Raw genomic sequence first — 18067 nt, forward strand, 5'->3', positions numbered from 1 at the left:
GGAGAACCTTTGCTGGGGATCTTGAGTGTTTTCTTATCCATTTGTTTATGCATTTATTTGTTTGTTTTTATTTATCCATTTTCTATTTATTATTGTCGTTCCCCTTTATTCTAAGAATTGCTTTTTGTGCTTTCAAGACTTCCTTTGATACTATTTTTACCTAAAATTGGAGATGAGATTCCATATAGTGGCTAATAGTAGATTATAGCCTAGCATCTTCATTTTGTAAAGTTTTTATCTCAAATAACTAAACTGTGCAATGTACTGAAATGTATGCATGGAAAACTGTAGAAGGAATTGTTCCCCTCAACTGAATTCTAGGCTAAATTTCATTTCCTATCTACCTTCCCTTTTTATTAATCTTGATTTTCCTGAAGAGAACATAGCCCATTTGTTCCCACAGAAGGCCTCTCCCTTAAATATCACACTCAAAATATAAATTTGGATATATCTTGATATGAATCTTCCTCAAATCGGATCTTCAGCAAGATACCAAATAGTTTTAAAGTAACTCATAGATTGAAGAAATGAATTATCCAAAGCACTGCTTTATGTGCAGAGCTCATTTTTCATATTATGAAACTTAAGTATGCAAACTATGAAAGTTCATAAAAAATCTATAAAGAATAAGCTAAAGAAACAATTATTTCCTACAATTCAGAGTTGGTTTTTGTGTGTATTTTAATGTGTATGCATTTCTTTTCCATTTTCAGCGGCAACCATGTTTCATAAGGACTCTATGAAAATTCCCATGAATGAATTAGTGTTGCATCATTGCTCTTCAGTTTTCAGGTGTGATGACCTTGAATAAGAAAATGACGACATCAGGTCAGTTGCTATCCAGCTGGTCACACACTTCTCTCTTGCACAGTGTATCTTGTCGCTATGAGCCACTTTTCTTTGCTCATTGTTGACTACCTTCTCTAATGGATTTCTTTCCTGGGGGGGAGGTCAGCTTTCCTCTTTCACATGTGACCATGAAATGTGGTATTCAGTCCTACCAGTCATCAGCAGGTTAGAAGGGTAGGAGGTATTTTGATATAATGGGATAAAGGAAAAATGTAAAGATAAAATATGTGGAAAGTCTCACTGGGGAAAATGGGGACAGAGGACAAATAGCATGCCTAGAGCAGGTGCTGGAAGATGAGTTCTGGAAACTTGGTGAGGCTTCTTGTAGCAATGGAGATCTAATTGCATTTCTATGTGACAAGAGAGGTCAGATCTTAGAATTTTTAAGATGAATTTTATGAGTTTATTTTAGTATAGTAAGAATTCTACATGGGTATGTATGTCAATTTGACAAAGAGTGAGGATTCTAGTGCCTTGTAGCCTGATGTCCTCTGGGTAGCCTTGTGAACTCATTTGTGCTGTGAGTTCTGTTTATGGTCCTCTTTGATGGACATTATTTCCATGTTATATGTGAGATCCCTGAATCAATTTGAAAAACTACTGAGACAGAATTTGAGAGAAACTAATGCAAATTTCCACTAAACATCTCTTTCTAAATAAATATAATTATTTTACTATTTATCTTGAGGGATTGCAGTTTGAGACCGTTTCCATATTTCCTCTCTTTACTAAGATATCCTTATTAAAAACTGATACCAAAAATATTATCTGCATTAATGGGCAAAATGAAATTTTCATGCCACCTGTTGAATCTTTTTACATAACTCCAGCAGCCACATTTTGGTAGATTATTAAACAAAACTATTTTTATGAAGAGTATTATTTCCCTAGAGTACATACCTCCATGTAACTGTACCTCGTAGCTCTCAGAAACCACTCATCTGCATATGAGGTCAATTCAAAGCAGACAAATCTAATTGTATCACCAATCTCACAGTTGACACTGGTCAGATGTCCAGATACCACCAAGTTTATTGCTCCTGTATCATCCCAAATTCCATAGCATATACAATTATTCTTGGTACTTTTCTGCAAAAGAGATTAACATTTATCTTCTAAGAAAAGTGTCAAATATATCACATTTATGAGAAGTAATGTGGGTTAACAGAAACTTGTCTCTGTTACATATATGTACAGCAAATATGTGTATTAGGATTAGAATCACATGTACAAGGGATAATGAAATGTCTCAATAGGTAATGCTGTCTGTTGTCAAGCCCGATAACCTGAGTTCAATCCCAGGATTTATAACAACTACTCTCAGAATTTTTTCTTACTTCAAGAGGAGCATCATAGTATGTGGGAGTCTCCTCAAACATAACAGTTTAAAAATGAATGAATGAATGACTAGATTTAATAAGTATACCATTTAGAAAAATAAAATGTCAGGTACAATATAGCTTAAAATATTCTTGTTGACAGAGTCTTTCTTTGAAACATTCTTTAGAAACTGATCAATTCAGATGTGGATGTTTGGAGCCAACCATCAGACTGAGCTCAGGGACCCTGGTGGGGGACCTGGTGGAAGGACTGCAGGAGGTAGGGGTATTGCTACCCCATAGGAAGAACAACATCAGCTAGCAGGACCACCCAGTGCTCCCAGGTACTAGACTACCAACCAAGAAGTGTACATGGAGGGATCCATGGCTCCAGATACATAGGTAGTAGAGGATGGCCTTGTCTGACATCAATGGGAGGGAAGGTCCTTGGTCCTGTGAAGTTTTGATGTCCCAACATTGGAGGATATTGGAGGGGTGGGGTGGGAGAGGGTGGGGGAGTGGAGGAGCACCCTCATAGAGACAAAGGGGAGGGAGGTTGTGGGATGAGAGAGCTTGTGAAGGGGTCACTGAGAAGTGAGATATCACCTGAGATGTAAATAAATGGAATGATTAATATAAATTTAAAAAGTATCATTCTCTAGAAACACAGAGTGTCTCGCTAAATATCAGGGCAAACATATCAGGATAGCCAAATTTCTTAATAGGCAAGTGGAAGAGAACAAAAACAAAAGTCACAACAATAAACGTGTAAGTAAATATTAACAACAACAAAAGCCAAGTGGTTATCTTTGCAGGTTTCCTAGGTACATTCAAGGGACCTGAAAAGAAATGTCAATGTTGTTCCTTGTGAACCTAAGAAAGACAAGACAGCAAACTCCTAAGAAGAGTTCCCATTGACCCTATCGTAAATCTCTCAAAGGTTAAATTCATGCTGTCTAGATCCATTTTGGTCTATATTCAGTTTGTCTGATTTATTAGGTCTATAGACTAATTCATGTTCATACTTGTTTAAACAGTATGATAAAATTGGTTAAAGGGCTACAGTTGGACACATTTAGAAACGAATATGAAAGAATATTATAAGTATGTGGTTAAGTCAACTAAACATGCTTTGTTGTAGGTGTTAGGACTGAATGATACTCCCTGAGTCTAGATTCCTCAAAGCACTTGCTTTCATTGTCCACAGTTATACATTGAGAAACTAGACTGTATTTCTCCAGTTACTTTATTGTGTTATTATTGAAAGCAGAAGTCACTTCTTCAACAAATGATATATAGTAGAGAAAAGTAGTGATAACATTTTAAACACTTGCGGTCCAGATCCCAACATACTGGGCATAAGCCACAAAAGTCTATTTAGTTCCTTATTTTCATTATTGAAATCTGTATCTAGGCTAGGAGTTTGACTGTTTACTCACAATTGAGTCATAATTAAATCAGCTTAAGGAAGCTATCCATGAAACAAAATCAAAAGGAAAATTTGCTATGAGCTGAACCATGTCTGGGACTAAGATGCATATACATAAATCTTCATGGTCAGGAAAATGCCAAAGGTTATTGATGACTCTTTTTCTAAAGAATTTTCATGGTGTTACATGGAGGGGCAAAAGTATTAAAAGAGAGGCTGTCACACCCCAGTTTGAAACTACACTCATAGTGTATCTTATGTGGAAGGCCTATGTTTCCTTTGTTCCATAACATGACAATATTGTTGTTGTCAAAATTTAGATGTATAAAGAGTTTCTAGAAAGAAATTACAAATTAATACAATAGCTTACCCTGTATACTTTAAACTTTCCATCCACAGGCATTTCTTTTGTTTGCAAGTGAAGATCACAAATTTTTAGGTGTGGTATGCGGCTTTCATCTGATGAGCTTGAGATTTCCTCATTTTGGCTATTCACCTCAGACACAGTGGAATACTGGTGTATCATCAGAGACCCAGAGATACTAAAATAATCTGATAAAACAATGATGTTTCCTGGGGTGAACGTTATCTCTAGGTTTTCTTTGAACACCATCACTCTGAAGAACTCAGTCTCCGTAGCCACTGTGGCATGGAACATCTTTTTATTCATTATACTATCATAAGTAAATACTTTTGTAGCTTTCAATACCACCACTTCTTTGGGACCTTTGTGGTAACCATCTTCTTCAAAAGATTCTTTGAGTAGCTCCTTTTGTTTTATCTACAAAGAATAAACACCAGAAAACCAATCAGTGTTAAGATAAATAAAGAAAATGTATATTTTATAGAATGGAGAAGGTAAAACAATCATGGACTATCACCTAGGCAATGGAAGAAATAGAGATGTAGGCAGTAATTCCAGCTGGTACTAATCTTACATAGTAGACAAGGGTGTTGTATTGATATTTTTGTGGGTACAGTTAATTGCATAATATTCTATGATCAGGTGCTGTTACAGTGAGCTACATCATTATACCAGTTGGGACATTTTAAAGACTGGAATCACAAAACCTTTTCTTAAATAATAGCACTGCCTTGAAAAGGCTTAGCTTGGCAGCCACTGGCAGCACCCTAAGGACTTTGCCAATGAGAATTGCTTAGATTAGAAGTTCTTTGTGTGCCTAATAACAAGCATGGAAAAAGATCCTGGAGCTGGAAATAGTCACTGAACCACTGCCTCTACAGTAACTACCTCTCCTTTTCTTTTACCTCCTTTTCTTCCTTTGACCTTTATTTTCTTCCACCAATTGCCCCATCTGTCTCTTTCTTTGAAAATTAAGATATCATTATTTGACTTGGAATTTGTGATATAAACTAAATTTGTCTAGAATGCAGAGGTCCATCTGCCTCACCCACCTCAGTGCAAGAATTATACTTGTGCATCAGTACTTTCAAGCAATTCCATCATGAATTACACAAATTACGCATAGCACTTTGTAATGATGTCCCTTTGAGAACACATGTTTATTATTTTTACACTAAAGAATGTAATTCAAGTGTGATTTTTCTTTTAGAAAAACAGGACAATAAGAAGTTTGGTAAGTGAAAATATATAATTAGATATCAGGTGTGAAAACCTTTAAATAATTGGAAGTCCTACTAAATTTGTTGCTTATAAGTAGTTGTTTGGCTTCTCTGGCTTAAAAGTATTTGATTCATCAAGTGGGTGGCCATATTCTTATTGGTTTGGGGGCCTAGAAAAGGCAGTGGGGGCCTCCTTTTTAACCTAAACTTGATGACCTTGAAAGAGAAAGTGAGAAATTCTTTAAGATCCAAGCAATTGAGATAAACAGTTTATATTTCTCCAATCACCCACCCTTGTCTATTCCCTTCAAGGGCCATATAGGACTTTTGCCATCTCAAAGACTGTTGATCACCTCTGTTTAATCTCCTTCACAGTATTGCCTTATGTTGAGCCACCCCTTTCTGACTATGTGTTTTTTTTTTTTATTACTGAATACCATCTTCATTTAAATTGCCATGGTAGACTATGTGGTTCTTGAACAGATGGATCTTGATGCACTCGAGTTTATTTTGGTAGGATAGCTATTTCTCAGATATGATGAGGGGAAATATAACAAAAAGGAAAGAGGATTGATTTGTCCTGTTTGAAGTATAGTTTGGAATAGAAAAAACAACAAAGCAAACCTACATGAAGCTTTGGTTTTCTACTGTGCTAAGTTATTAGGGTGAGTGGGGACTCATAGATTCTAGTATTGATGGATCTTGAAAGTTGAACATCCAATGTGTATGTCCCTGTGTCAAAATGCAGCAGCATTTGTATTTAGACTACTTTATCTGGAGGTATATCTTATGTTAATGACACTTCTTATATTTTAACATAGTTATTTCACAAGAGTCTCTTGATAATTATGTGTCATGAACTATGCTGACTGCTTTTCACTTTTAAATGTTCTACATCTGTGTTTCATGTACTCTCTATTTTTAATCTTAATTTGTAGTATACTTTACCTTTAGCTATTGCTCCATAATCTTGTGATCCATATCTGCCTTCACTGATCTGTGTATTCATCTTGTCTAAGTATCTGCATGCAGTGCCAGGAAACCTAGGTTGATCTCAGTTCCACTACTCATTGTCTTTGTCGGTGACTATTCTTGAACATTTATAGCTACATCTATGAAATGGAAATAATTTATGTGTCTCTACTGCTGTTTAAAGTTCAGGATCACAGTAAATATTTGATGGGTGTTCTCTATTAGTATAAATAGAACATCTATTGTGCATTTTTAAGATGAGTACAAGATTTATCAAGTATCTGTAAATATAAAAATACACATAAAATTATTTTTCAATTAAGATCTATTTGTATAGATATCTAAGTCTCAATAAAGATTTATAGATATTTACTAAATTTCATATGCACAGTTGAAAAATTAACATCAACCTGAGCATATTTTCACCCCCATAAGCCATGTTCTTCTTTCTCAGTGTGTAAATATCAGCATCTATTTCAGTTTCATAATGTTATCTCTGAATTGCTTTGGATGCTCTTTGAATGTATTTTCTCTTTCAATACCATTACCAGGCTGGTGTAAAAGAATAGGGGCTTTTATTCTTAAACAGTACACAATACCATTGCTCAAAGCCCCATTTATCTTTCCGGTGCTTAATACAATTATGAAATAGCTTCTGTGATATCTTGGTAAAGTAGCTGCCTGACCTTTAAAGCTGTAGCCATTGAACGTTTTAGTGGTACACATCTATGCCAATCTTCAAACTGCCAAAGATTTCATAAGCAGCTTACAAAGTTCCTCAAAATTGAATGTAAATATATAATATAGCATATAATAGCTGATAATCATCTCTAACTATTATTTCTATCTCTGAATAAAGTTTCTCTGCCACAGACATTTTCAAGAGAGGTACAAAATGCTTTTACCTAAATTGTCAAAGTATCTAATCATTTACCCTCATCAAACCTTTTAACATGTATCGATTCCATAAGGAATGATCTACTTCCTTATTTCTGACAATGCTACATTTATTTTACCTTTTAAAATAGTCATTTGACCCCATGTTCTCAAGAGTTTTTGTCTGCTATATGTATTGGAAATGATAGTGCCGATCCATATTTGCTATATTTTCAAACCATCTGTATTTCTTTGATCTGTCTGTCTCTCTGTCTATATCTATATCTGTTTCTGTCTGTCTGTCTGTCTGTCTGTCTCTCTCTCTCTCTCTCTCTCTCTCTCTCTCTCTCTCTCTCTCCCTCTCTCTCTCACATCTTCACCCAGCAAAGAAAATAGAACCTTCTGGTATCTCTTGATGTGCTGGACACTGTGATAACTGATACATATATAGGCATTACTTCTCTTAAAGTCCAGATTTAAAGTTTGACTTTCCCCAGGATCAATCACTACTAAAGCTGGCAATTCAAAGCACATCTGACTTATTTTCAACCTCCTTACTCTTAATCTCATGGAAATCTATTTTCATGCCATTTTAACGTCTTTATACAGCTTGTTATTTAGTATATATTCAGTGTTTTCAATTATTTCTTCAATAGCCATTTTTAAAAATCTTCCCCTTAGATAGGAGTATAAGGATATCATCTGAATTCCTTCCTCCAGATACAGAATTGTCTAAGCAACATATAGAAAACCTCATGTTCATAATCTTAAAGCAAAAGTCAGTTTCCTCTTTGGCAAATCCATTCTCTGTCTACTTCCTACCTTGATGAAGCTGTGTTCTCCACAGACTAACGTTGGTTGGCTCTTCATTGATTCCAAGTGAAAGCAGAAGAGTTGGAGTTTATCTCCTTCCTTACAGCTGATGTCAAACCACTTTCCTCTCCCCACCACTTCTATACTTCCGGAAGCATCTTTTATTTCATAGTATGTATTCGTTTTTTTCACTGTTTTCTGCAAAGGTAAAATATATTCATTTTCTGAAAGTTATGTCATCCACACTCATTATAATACATTCAAAATATCAGTTATTAGAAAAAATCATAGGAAAATATGAAACCTGTTATAGACATAGGCAAGCAGGTATCTTCAGTGACGTCTTCCCAAATAATTTTTATTACTATTGTCAATGTCTAGTGTGTTTGGATCCCAAGGATAGAGCATCATTAATGAGGACATTGGTGTTGCACAGTCAAATTAGCCAATGCAGATTTTATTCAAAGTTTCAACTTCTTTTAAAGGCAAAGCAGAAGAAATATTTTCCCAAAGTTTCCAGTTTCCCACCAGGTGATGATTTCCTAGCAGTAGCTTATTCTTGTTCAAAGTGACCTAAACCTCCTTGCAGGCTGAGAAATCTGTCTACAGTCCACCTCTGAGATGTGATATCTAATTAAACTATAAACAAAGTTATTTTCTCGTGAGAGAAGGAACAAGTAGGGTGCCTTTTCAGGATTGCAGCTTAGTTGGCAGAACAGCAGGATTCTCTGCTTGAGAAAGTATGCCTCCTCACTCTCATTTTGCTGAGAGTGACAAAAATCCTAGGATTCCTCACAGCTAGCAAGCTGGAAAAAGTCTTCTCATGCCATTTCTCTACAACTATAATGATTTGCTTTCTTAATTTAGAAATTGCTTCCTGGAAGTGCTAGGATAATAAATGTTCTTCCTGTTTTCCACTGCTTCCTATTCCTCAACAGCCTAGATTCCCAGCAAAATTGCCTGAGATCACAGGAATCAGAACTTTGGGCAGCCATCTTCCTATCTTCTGCTTGTAAGGGGATGAATGGGCATTTGTTCCTTATATTCGTTTATTCAATAGGTTACAGGGAATCTACAGAATAGGTTGAGATTCCAGTAATTCACTCACTTAGATCCTCTTCCTGCCTTTCTACAGTATCATATAGAAAGCCAATGACCCCAATTTATACTGTATTGAACATTACTCAACCTATTACTCATAAACTTTTCAACTGTGTTCATACTTATAGTGCATAAAGTATATTTTATAAAGCAATGGATTTTTTAAAAAGGAGTTTTTAAAAAAAGACAAAGAGGCATAAACATGCCAGGTTTAAACATTTGTTGAGCTCACCAAGGTTGTCAATATTTTATCTGAAATCTAATACACTGTGTTTGTCCATGTATACATGAATGAGATGTCTGTATATATCTAGTAAATCTAGAAATCTAGTGAATTTAGAATAGATTTAATTACCTTTAAAACATCATTTCATATAATGCTTCTCAGTTGCTAAGCTAATCAGAAATATTTAGTTAATTGAAAAAGATATGAGTCCACACTAAACGATTCTCTACCTACTATAAGTAGAGACAATTGACTCATTCTAATGGATGGTTTTAAGTTTATGAGTCATCCTTATGACTCCAAAAAATGCTACAATAAATATTCACCCTCTTTCAGGTAATCTTTTGAAACAAAGTCTAGAGAAAGAAATGGGTGAGTGCTGTATAGTTGAAGTAGAGCTTAAAATAGAATCTGTTAGCACGGCACCTGTGCCCTGCAACATTCTTGTTCACTGTAGCTGATGATAGGTATTTGTAACTAGTAAAATAATGCATCTTGGTAAAACAGTTTTAGAGAGATCTCTCAGAGATATCTTAGGAAGCAGACTGTTAAAAGCTGGCCCACCCTTATTACCTAATCTATTTTAGTATTTCAATTTTTTATTAGATATATTATTCTTTATCTACACTTCAAATGTTATCACCTTTCCTGGTCCCCCCCTGAAAATGCCTTAACCCATTCCCTCCCCCTCCTCACCAATCCACCCACTCCTGCCTCCCTGTCCTGGCATTTCCTCTATACTAGGGCATTAAGCTTTCTCAGGACCAAGGGCCTCTATTCCCTTTGATGTCCGAGAAGGCCATCCTCTGCTACATATACAGCTGGAGCTATGGGTCCCTCCATGTGTACCCTTTCATTGGTGGTTTAGTCCCTGGGGGCTTGGGGGTACTGGTTGGTTCATATTGCTGTTCCTACTATGGGACTGCAACCCCCTTCACCTCTTTGGGTCCTTTCTCTAGCTCCTCCATTGGGGACCTTGCGCTCAGTTCAATGGTTGGCTGAGACCGTCCCCCTCTGTATTTGTCAAGCACTGGCAGAGCCTCTCAGGAGACAGCTGTATCAGGCTCCTGTCAGCAAGCACTTGTTGGCATCCACAATAGTGTCTGGGTTTGGTAACTATATATGGGATAGATCCCCTGGTGAGGCAGTCTCAAATTTTATCTCCAGTCAAGATACAATGTTTTGTTGCAATACTGTCATTAAACACTCAATTGAAAATTATCATATTTGAATCAAGATGTTGGTGGAGAAAAGTTAAAAACAAGTTTTCAGACATTACCTTATATAATGTAAACAATCCATAAAACTCTGCATTAGCAGCACCCTTTCGAATATCCCAGATCTTAGGACTGTCATTTGCACTTTTGATAATATCATAGGGCACTTCAATCTTTTGGTTAGGAGTAGCCTCAGACACAGAGGAAGTTTTATTGATCTCTAGGATTCCTTTGTTCTCCAAGTAATTGGAAATGATGATAAAATTATTTTTTGTGAACTTCTCTTTCAAGGAGATGTTGAAAACTTTCACATGGAAATACTGGTTCTCTGTAGCCACTATAGCATGAAACATGTTCTTTACTTCATTTTTTGGTGTTTTATACTCAAATGGGTCTGTTGCTTTGAGCACCATCACTGTCAGGGATTCCATGTTCTGTGTTGGCGTCTGTGATTTTTGGTTCTGTGTTGAACAAATACAGAGAAATAAACATATATGTCTAGCAGCAAATACAAATTAACCTTCACATAAGACAAATTCCAATCTCAACTTTGTTCCTCACAATTTTTATGTATTTGTAAAACTAAAGATAAGCTAAACAGGAATTCTTTAGTTGGACAAAAGGCCAGTGAATTAAAGCAATAGGCTTTACCCACAGATATTTGAACATTACCAGTGAAAGCAGAGTTATCTTTCACACACACGCACACACACACACACACACACACACACGCACGCGCACGCACACGCACACGCACACACACACACACACACACACACACACACAGATATTGGGCATGAGCCCAGCACACCTTTTTGAGGGCAATTTTATGAAGTACTTAAGTAAAGTTATAAGGAATCAAATATAACCTTTACTCTTAGGGTCAAGGATTATAAAAGGTAAAAATTAAGTGCTGTTGAAGTTGAGAGTAATTATCATATACTATAGAACTGTTAAAGGTCATTAGTTACCACTGGACTCTCTAGGGGTTATTCTGGGGTTCAAAACACAATATATCTCCACAAAAAAAGAATCTCCTATAGCTTAATGATGAAAAAAATCTAGCTTGTTTACAGTCTCCTCTTTTATATATGCTCAAGTAGAGTTACTTTGGTTTGAGCCATGTCCTTAAATATGGACAGAGAGTTGTCCACAAAAGCAGTGATTTGTAAAACCAGACATATTGATATGATTGATCTCCATTCTGTATAGTAGTCTGAGCTCATTGAATTTCAATTGAGTATTTTAATACAGAGACACTTGCCTAACTATAAGACAGTATGCACAGCAATGAAAAGCTATGAACTTCATAGATTTTGAGTATATGGAGATAGTGTTGTTGTCTCCACAGACCCAAAGAGATGTGAATAGTCTGATCAAGTATGCCACACACAGTCATCACCTAAGAATGGTGTGTGTTCAATTGGATCTAACTGGTGGATAAGAGGCACCACAAGTATAACTTACAAAAGAAAAAGCAATAGGAGATTATATTTAAGTAAACACGTAGCAATGACTAGATTCAAATTTTAAAAAGTTATAGGATTTACAGAAAATAAATTAGTGAGCTATCTTGAAGACTACAAGATGTACTTTAATGCACACATTTCAAGGATATTTATTGAAAGAGAAACTGAGTTTGTGGTAGTGGATAATCAATCTACAATGAATTATTTAATAAAGAAACATAAATACTGATGTAGTCCTTAAGCATTATATGAATTTTAACTTAGGGACTTGGAAAGTTCAGAGACCTCGTTTGCCTCAAATCTGTGCTGTTTTAACATGTGCTACTGTAGTCTCTGAGTTTATATGTTCATTAGTCTTGTTTATCTGAAAAGAACTGTTTCTTTGGAGTCATCCACCATTTTTGGATCTTACAATCTTTCATCCTTGTTTCCCATGTAAACCCCTGATTCTTGAGGAGAAGGATTTGATAAAGAAATCATATTGAAGTTTGAATGGTGGGTCTTTGTGTTAATTCCCACCTACTGCAACAGAAATTATAATGTCAATCCCCAAAATCCTACAGATTAGTCAAGGATGAGTCAGAATGGAGATGAATCCTAACAAGCCGAGAGATAACTTGGACCAGCATATATTATGCATAGATATTATGCATAGATATTATGCATAAAATACATTTAAGACTCATTTCAGTATATCATAACTCTGCTTAAGGAAAATGAATTGTCCATGTAAAAGAAATGTATGCATCAGAAATACTAATTATTTTCTTTAATACTCTTTTATAAACTTATAAGACATAAATCTTTAAAGATACTTAATTTTATTTTAAAACTAATGGTAAGTTGCTATAAAAACACTTTTTAAGAGCAATATTCATTATTTCTTGTTGCTTATTGTATTTATGATCAATCAGGGTATCAGTCTTCTAAAGGCAAAGCTTCTTAGAAGTTTGCTTTATAATCATGCTGTCATCTAAAGCAAAACACTCTCATGGGCTAATACATGTTTCTAATTTATATTGTTATCATTACTTATGACCACAAATAAGTAGATGTGCCTAAGGCCCTCTTATTCCAAATTCTACTCTGATATGCTACATGCAGAGTTCTGATATGATGGTAGAATGCAACAGAAGGTACCATTGCAGTCAGTGTTTCAAAATATACACCTGGTAAAGGAAGGAACACATTGAAGAAATAAATTAGTGGGAAGCTAGAGATACTCTTTCAAGATTATGACCATAGTGATTATATTATGAAGATATCATAAAGGAAACAGAAAATGATTACAGTTAATGAGGAATGACTGGGAGACTTTAGTGAACTCCTGGAAGGGGTCTGAGTTGACTTACAGGTCCTGGAGATGCCTGGGATTGATCATCCACAAGGACAGATAAATGACTATGAGGGGTCTATTGTTGACTCTCAGCAATATCTGTGCTGGTAGATGACACTAAGTTAAGGTCAGACACTCCCTGAGACAGCATATCTGTTTGTGTAGAAACAGACTTTTAAATTGAGTTCTTCTGTTTACAAAGGGGAAAAAAGATTGTTTTCCTTTATAACTTGATAGTTACTTTCAAAGTCACAGAGATTATTGGTACTTTTTCCTTTAGTTATTTTCACAGATCTTTGCTCTCTAATTTTTCCCTGCAATGACATCACATCTTCAGATAACTTTACCATCTACCTTCCACATACCCTAAACAAAGACTAGAAACTTTAGTGTGCAAAGATGTTTTAAATAATTTGTTCTCTGTATTTCCTTCCCTGACATCTTCTTTATGTCCTCCTGCCAGGTCTTGCTGGGTTCCTCTTTTCTATACAAGATTGTCCCCACTTCTGCTTTCTAATCACATGGACTCACCCACCCTTACCATTTCTGCCCCCTCTCTGCCTTCCTTCCTGCTCATGATCTCTTTTCTACTTTTGTGGCTTACTCACAACTACATATCCATGTCTCCCACCCCACATACATAATGCACTGTTCTGTAACTACAGTAGTTTAGAGGACATGTGCCTTTCTGGGATGGAGTGTGTGTTATGATTGTATTGTACACTGATTACAAATAGCTCAGTCAACTGCAGGTTTTAGTTGTGTTGGTTTTTGCATTTAACATTCTCTGTGATTAAGATAATTCATTTTTCTACTTGACGCCAAGATTGGAAATCCTCTCTCCTATGTCTCTTAGTCTGTTGGAGGGGCCTATATCTGAGATGTTTGACTTCCTAAGTTTTTTCATTTCCAGTTTTACTTAAGTTTGAGTCTTCTTAGTGATTCCTTATCTTTGTTGAATTCTACATTCATGTTTTAATTGTTTTCATCATGTCATTCAATTCTATGTATTTTCAAGGACTGTATAATGATTATTTTCATATTTTCAAGCACATTTAAAACTGATATTTTAAAGTATTTGACTCGTGCTTCAGCTAAATTTTTCTTGGGGCCTGTTACAAATTGCTGTGTACAGGAAGAGTCATATTTTCCTAGTTGTCCTTATTTGTATTTTTGTGCTGGAATCTATATACCTGGAGTTACAATATTTGAAGAGTGTGTGGATTAGCTCTCAAATGTACTGAGAAGTGCTATGCAAATTGCCAAAGGAGAAAAGCAATTATTACTCCTGCCCAACTGAAAAGCCTATGAACAACAATGGCCATCACAGAAAGATATCCCCAATGGGACCATAGTGGCCATTGTATTTTGGAGGTAACCAAGAACTGTCTAATTGGACCTAAAACTCTCTCAATTGGAAGGAGTTTATATATAGTACTGAAAAACTTAGACAGCTATTGGATGGTGATGTCATCATCCATAGGAAAAAGGAGAATGACCAATTTTATTTCCCAAACCAGTATAACTGCCAGCTGCATTTCATTCTATATGCCCATTCTTTTTTTTTCATCTGCAATTTTTTAAATATTTTTATTTTCTATATTCTTTGTTTACATTCCAAATGATTTCCCCTTTCCCAGGTCTCCCCTCCCCATATGTCCCATAAACCTTCTTCTCTCCATCCATTCTCCAATCACCTCCCTCCTTTTTCTCTGTCCTTATATTCCCCTAAACCTACAGATAAGAGTAGCTCTCACCGTTCTTTAAAGAAGCTATTTTTTTTGCAGCAAATGAGAATAGCACATGAATTTACTACTGATAGAAATCAACAGAATAACAGACTATGTGCCCATCCCTAGTTGACACATCTGTAATACAAATCCTATACCCAAGGCTCAGGGAACATAGTGGAAGAGGTAAGAGAATGTAAAACCAGATGGCCAGGTTGTTTATTGTTTATGGCAGACAGCTGCATCCATGAAAATTTGATAATATGGCTGCCTTAATAAGACATTCACAATGACAACAGGAGTTCACATGTCAACTGGGTGGAGGACATCTCAAACATCTGATCTCCAGATGAAGAGCTACAGGAATTAATGGCTATTAAGAAAAGTAGACTCAATCTTCTCAGTGTTAAGTCAAGCTTCCTGCCAGATTATATGATATCCCAAGTGGTTATCCCTAATCATAGATACATACAAACAACACACATATACATGTATACATATATACATTCATATTTAAAGAAGTTATGATTTGAGAGGGAATGATAGGGACACAAGAGCAGTTAAAAGCTAGAAATAATAGAGATACAGTACTCATGTATAACAGCCTCAAGAAAGTATAAACTACATTGCATTAACATTTTAATATATTAATTAAAATATTTGTTTACCCAAAAATTAAAAGTCTTGATTACAGAGAAAATAAAAAGAAAATATTTTGGCATTATTCAGAGAAATAAAAGAGGACATAATGATAATTAATATATATGTTTTAAAATGTAAGAAAGACATATAAAGTGAAGAGAGACTAACAAAAGCAAGAAAAATGCTATCAGTTTGTTTCATGAATGACCTGGCCAGTCAAGTAACAGCTACTGTCAATTTTTATTTAAGACAGTTTCACCAAAAGTTTCCTTAATAGTGGAAAAATTAAAAACAAACTACTTTGTACAATACCTAAAGGAAATAAGTGTGTGTTTCAATAACTTAAGATTAAAAACTATAATTAAATAACACAAATAATATGTTTTCATATTATAGCAGACTTAGTAATGAATGTATGGAATACTAGTGTTGTATCATATTTTCTTAGAACCTTTTGTCATTCATGGACTATGTTTCATACCATATGCATATGAATTTTCTCATGTACACATATAGCATACATTCCACGTACATGTGTGGCATACATATTTATGATTTTGAAAAATAAATTAGGCGCCTAATATTATGGTAGATTTAACAGTATTTAGAAATTTTGTCAATCTAACTAATGAATTTAACAAGACTTATATAATAGGGGTAAAATTCTCAAATCAATTAATATTAAAATATTAATTTCAAATCTACTGAAGTCCTTTACTAGTGTTTTTGCCTAGAACCTTTAAAATACTCTAAAAAATGAATTTCTGATTAAATCTCCCTTTTGTCTCCTACATTTTAACATCACAAAAAGTAAGCAAAACAATTAAAACAATAAATTTTCAAATGATGGAACATCTCATGGTGGGTCAAACACTGCTCTTTTATGTTGTGTTGAAGAGAGTGAAGGGGAATGTTAATTATCCACATAAAATCATTGAGAAAGCATGTGTTCACAAATCTGATAAATTATCTCCAGCATGTGCTCACACCATGCATGCTCTTTGACATGGAAGTAACACTAGATAACGCAGTTTTAAACCCACCATGCAGTTCTCTCAGTATCATTTCATGGGAGCTCATGTCCCTTTTCTTTCAGCCAGTCACTCACCACAACCTACACACTCTTCAAACAGAATAACCAGGATTCTACTTTTCTGCCTGTTTAGAATTATACATAGAAAGTTTATTTTACAATATGCCAGAGTCAAAATGAATTCCTTTTGCCCAGGACTTAATCATAGAGTAATACAATAAAATGCCTATTATTCTGAGCAAAGAGTTTACTGCAGTGAGAATGACTGGAACTAGCCCTGCTCTTCTACTCTACGTGGAAGAAGCAACACTGATTCTGGCATTCTTGTGGCTTCCACAGAGCCACCTACTCTTTATATAACAGGGGCAGGACTCACCAAGCTTGAAATTTGTTCAGTGATTCTTGATCCGGATCCTAGATCTTCAACAGGGCAAGAAACAGAGCTTGTCTGCTTTGAGTAGGAAGATAAATGCACAACAAATTAAGAATTTATAAAAATGGTAGGAAAATGACACTGGTTAAATACTCTTCCCTCTATGAGTTCTTCTGAGTGTCTCAGTGATCTCCTTGAGTTGGCAGTGACTAATCAGTGAGAACTATCCCCTGCTATTATTCACAGATTTGGACTTATTACTCAGGAAAATAGTCCCAAGGACACTCAGCTATACTCAGTAGTTATTCTGACAAATCATAACAGGTACAAGTTCAGACATGGACATGTTCTTTCTTACCTAACAGACTTATAGGTGATGACTAGCAGTCTACATTCCATTAAGGTTACATAACATCTTACTTAAAATAGGTAAGTAATTCTTCTCCATCTCCCTCTCATGTTATGGAACCTAAGAGATGACAGAAATAACAATTAGTAAGCTGTCTGTTACCACTACTATTTGAATGCACTTATTAGAAAGAGGACAGTCTTAATTGGAATTGGTTTTCTTTAAAGCACTTTAAAGCAATAATGATGTACTTATTTGTTCACTGCTGCAAGCTGTGGATTTTCAGAGTATGATGTCACTAAAATATACAAGTCCAATCTCAAGTAAAAGTATTGCACTCTGGCATTGGCTATCTTCTGGACTACAGAAGTGAAAATAATCCCTTAGTGTTTCTGCATTAGTTGTGAATAGTTAGGTAGCTTGGGAGCCTATGTAATGATGGTTTCAATTCCCTGAAAAGTATGTAAGATCTCTTTGCCTCTGGAAGCATCAAGAGGCATAAAATCATTTCTCTAACAGTGTTTTTCCATGTTGGTTAGTGGACGGTTTCTGGTTATTTTGGGACTACTATAATCATGTGACATGGAACCAGAATCTTTTTAAGATTTAAGATTAAAAGCAGAGATGCATTTTAAGATCTGGTCCTTGGCAGGTTTTGTGTTCCTTTGTGTTTGACAGCAGTGAGTGGCAGGAGCTGGTAGTAAGAGGCAGAATCAAGTATACCTTCAAGGTCACAGCTCTTCTGCAGG

General features: G+C 35.4%; 2 protein-coding genes across 2 annotated transcripts; both read right to left on the reverse strand.

Moving 5' to 3' along the window:
* Nucleotides 1–781: 781 nt before the first annotated feature.
* LOC127697083 (interferon-activable protein 202-like) lies at nucleotides 782–6190 on the reverse strand. Its single transcript, XM_052199938.1, has 5 exons — nucleotides 6130–6190; nucleotides 5014–5045; nucleotides 3968–4378; nucleotides 1750–1938; nucleotides 782–802 (listed from the first exon to the last, which is right to left on the reverse strand). Exons 1-5 carry the CDS (start codon nucleotides 6188–6190, stop codon nucleotides 782–784), a joined length of 714 nt encoding a protein of 237 aa, XP_052055898.1.
* A 202-nt stretch (nucleotides 6191–6392) lies between these two features.
* LOC127697084 (interferon-activable protein 205-A-like) lies at nucleotides 6393–17036 on the reverse strand. Its single transcript, XM_052199939.1, has 4 exons — nucleotides 16973–17036; nucleotides 10449–10847; nucleotides 7852–8040; nucleotides 6393–6434 (listed from the first exon to the last, which is right to left on the reverse strand). Exons 2-4 carry the CDS (start codon nucleotides 10815–10817, stop codon nucleotides 6393–6395), a joined length of 600 nt encoding a protein of 199 aa, XP_052055899.1. The 5' UTR covers nucleotides 10818–10847; nucleotides 16973–17036.
* Between the last annotated feature and the right edge of the window lie 1031 nt (nucleotides 17037–18067).

This window comes from Apodemus sylvaticus, chromosome 12 (assembly GCF_947179515.1).
Source record: "Apodemus sylvaticus chromosome 12, mApoSyl1.1, whole genome shotgun sequence".
Classification (NCBI taxonomy): Eukaryota; Metazoa; Chordata; class Mammalia; order Rodentia; family Muridae; genus Apodemus; species Apodemus sylvaticus.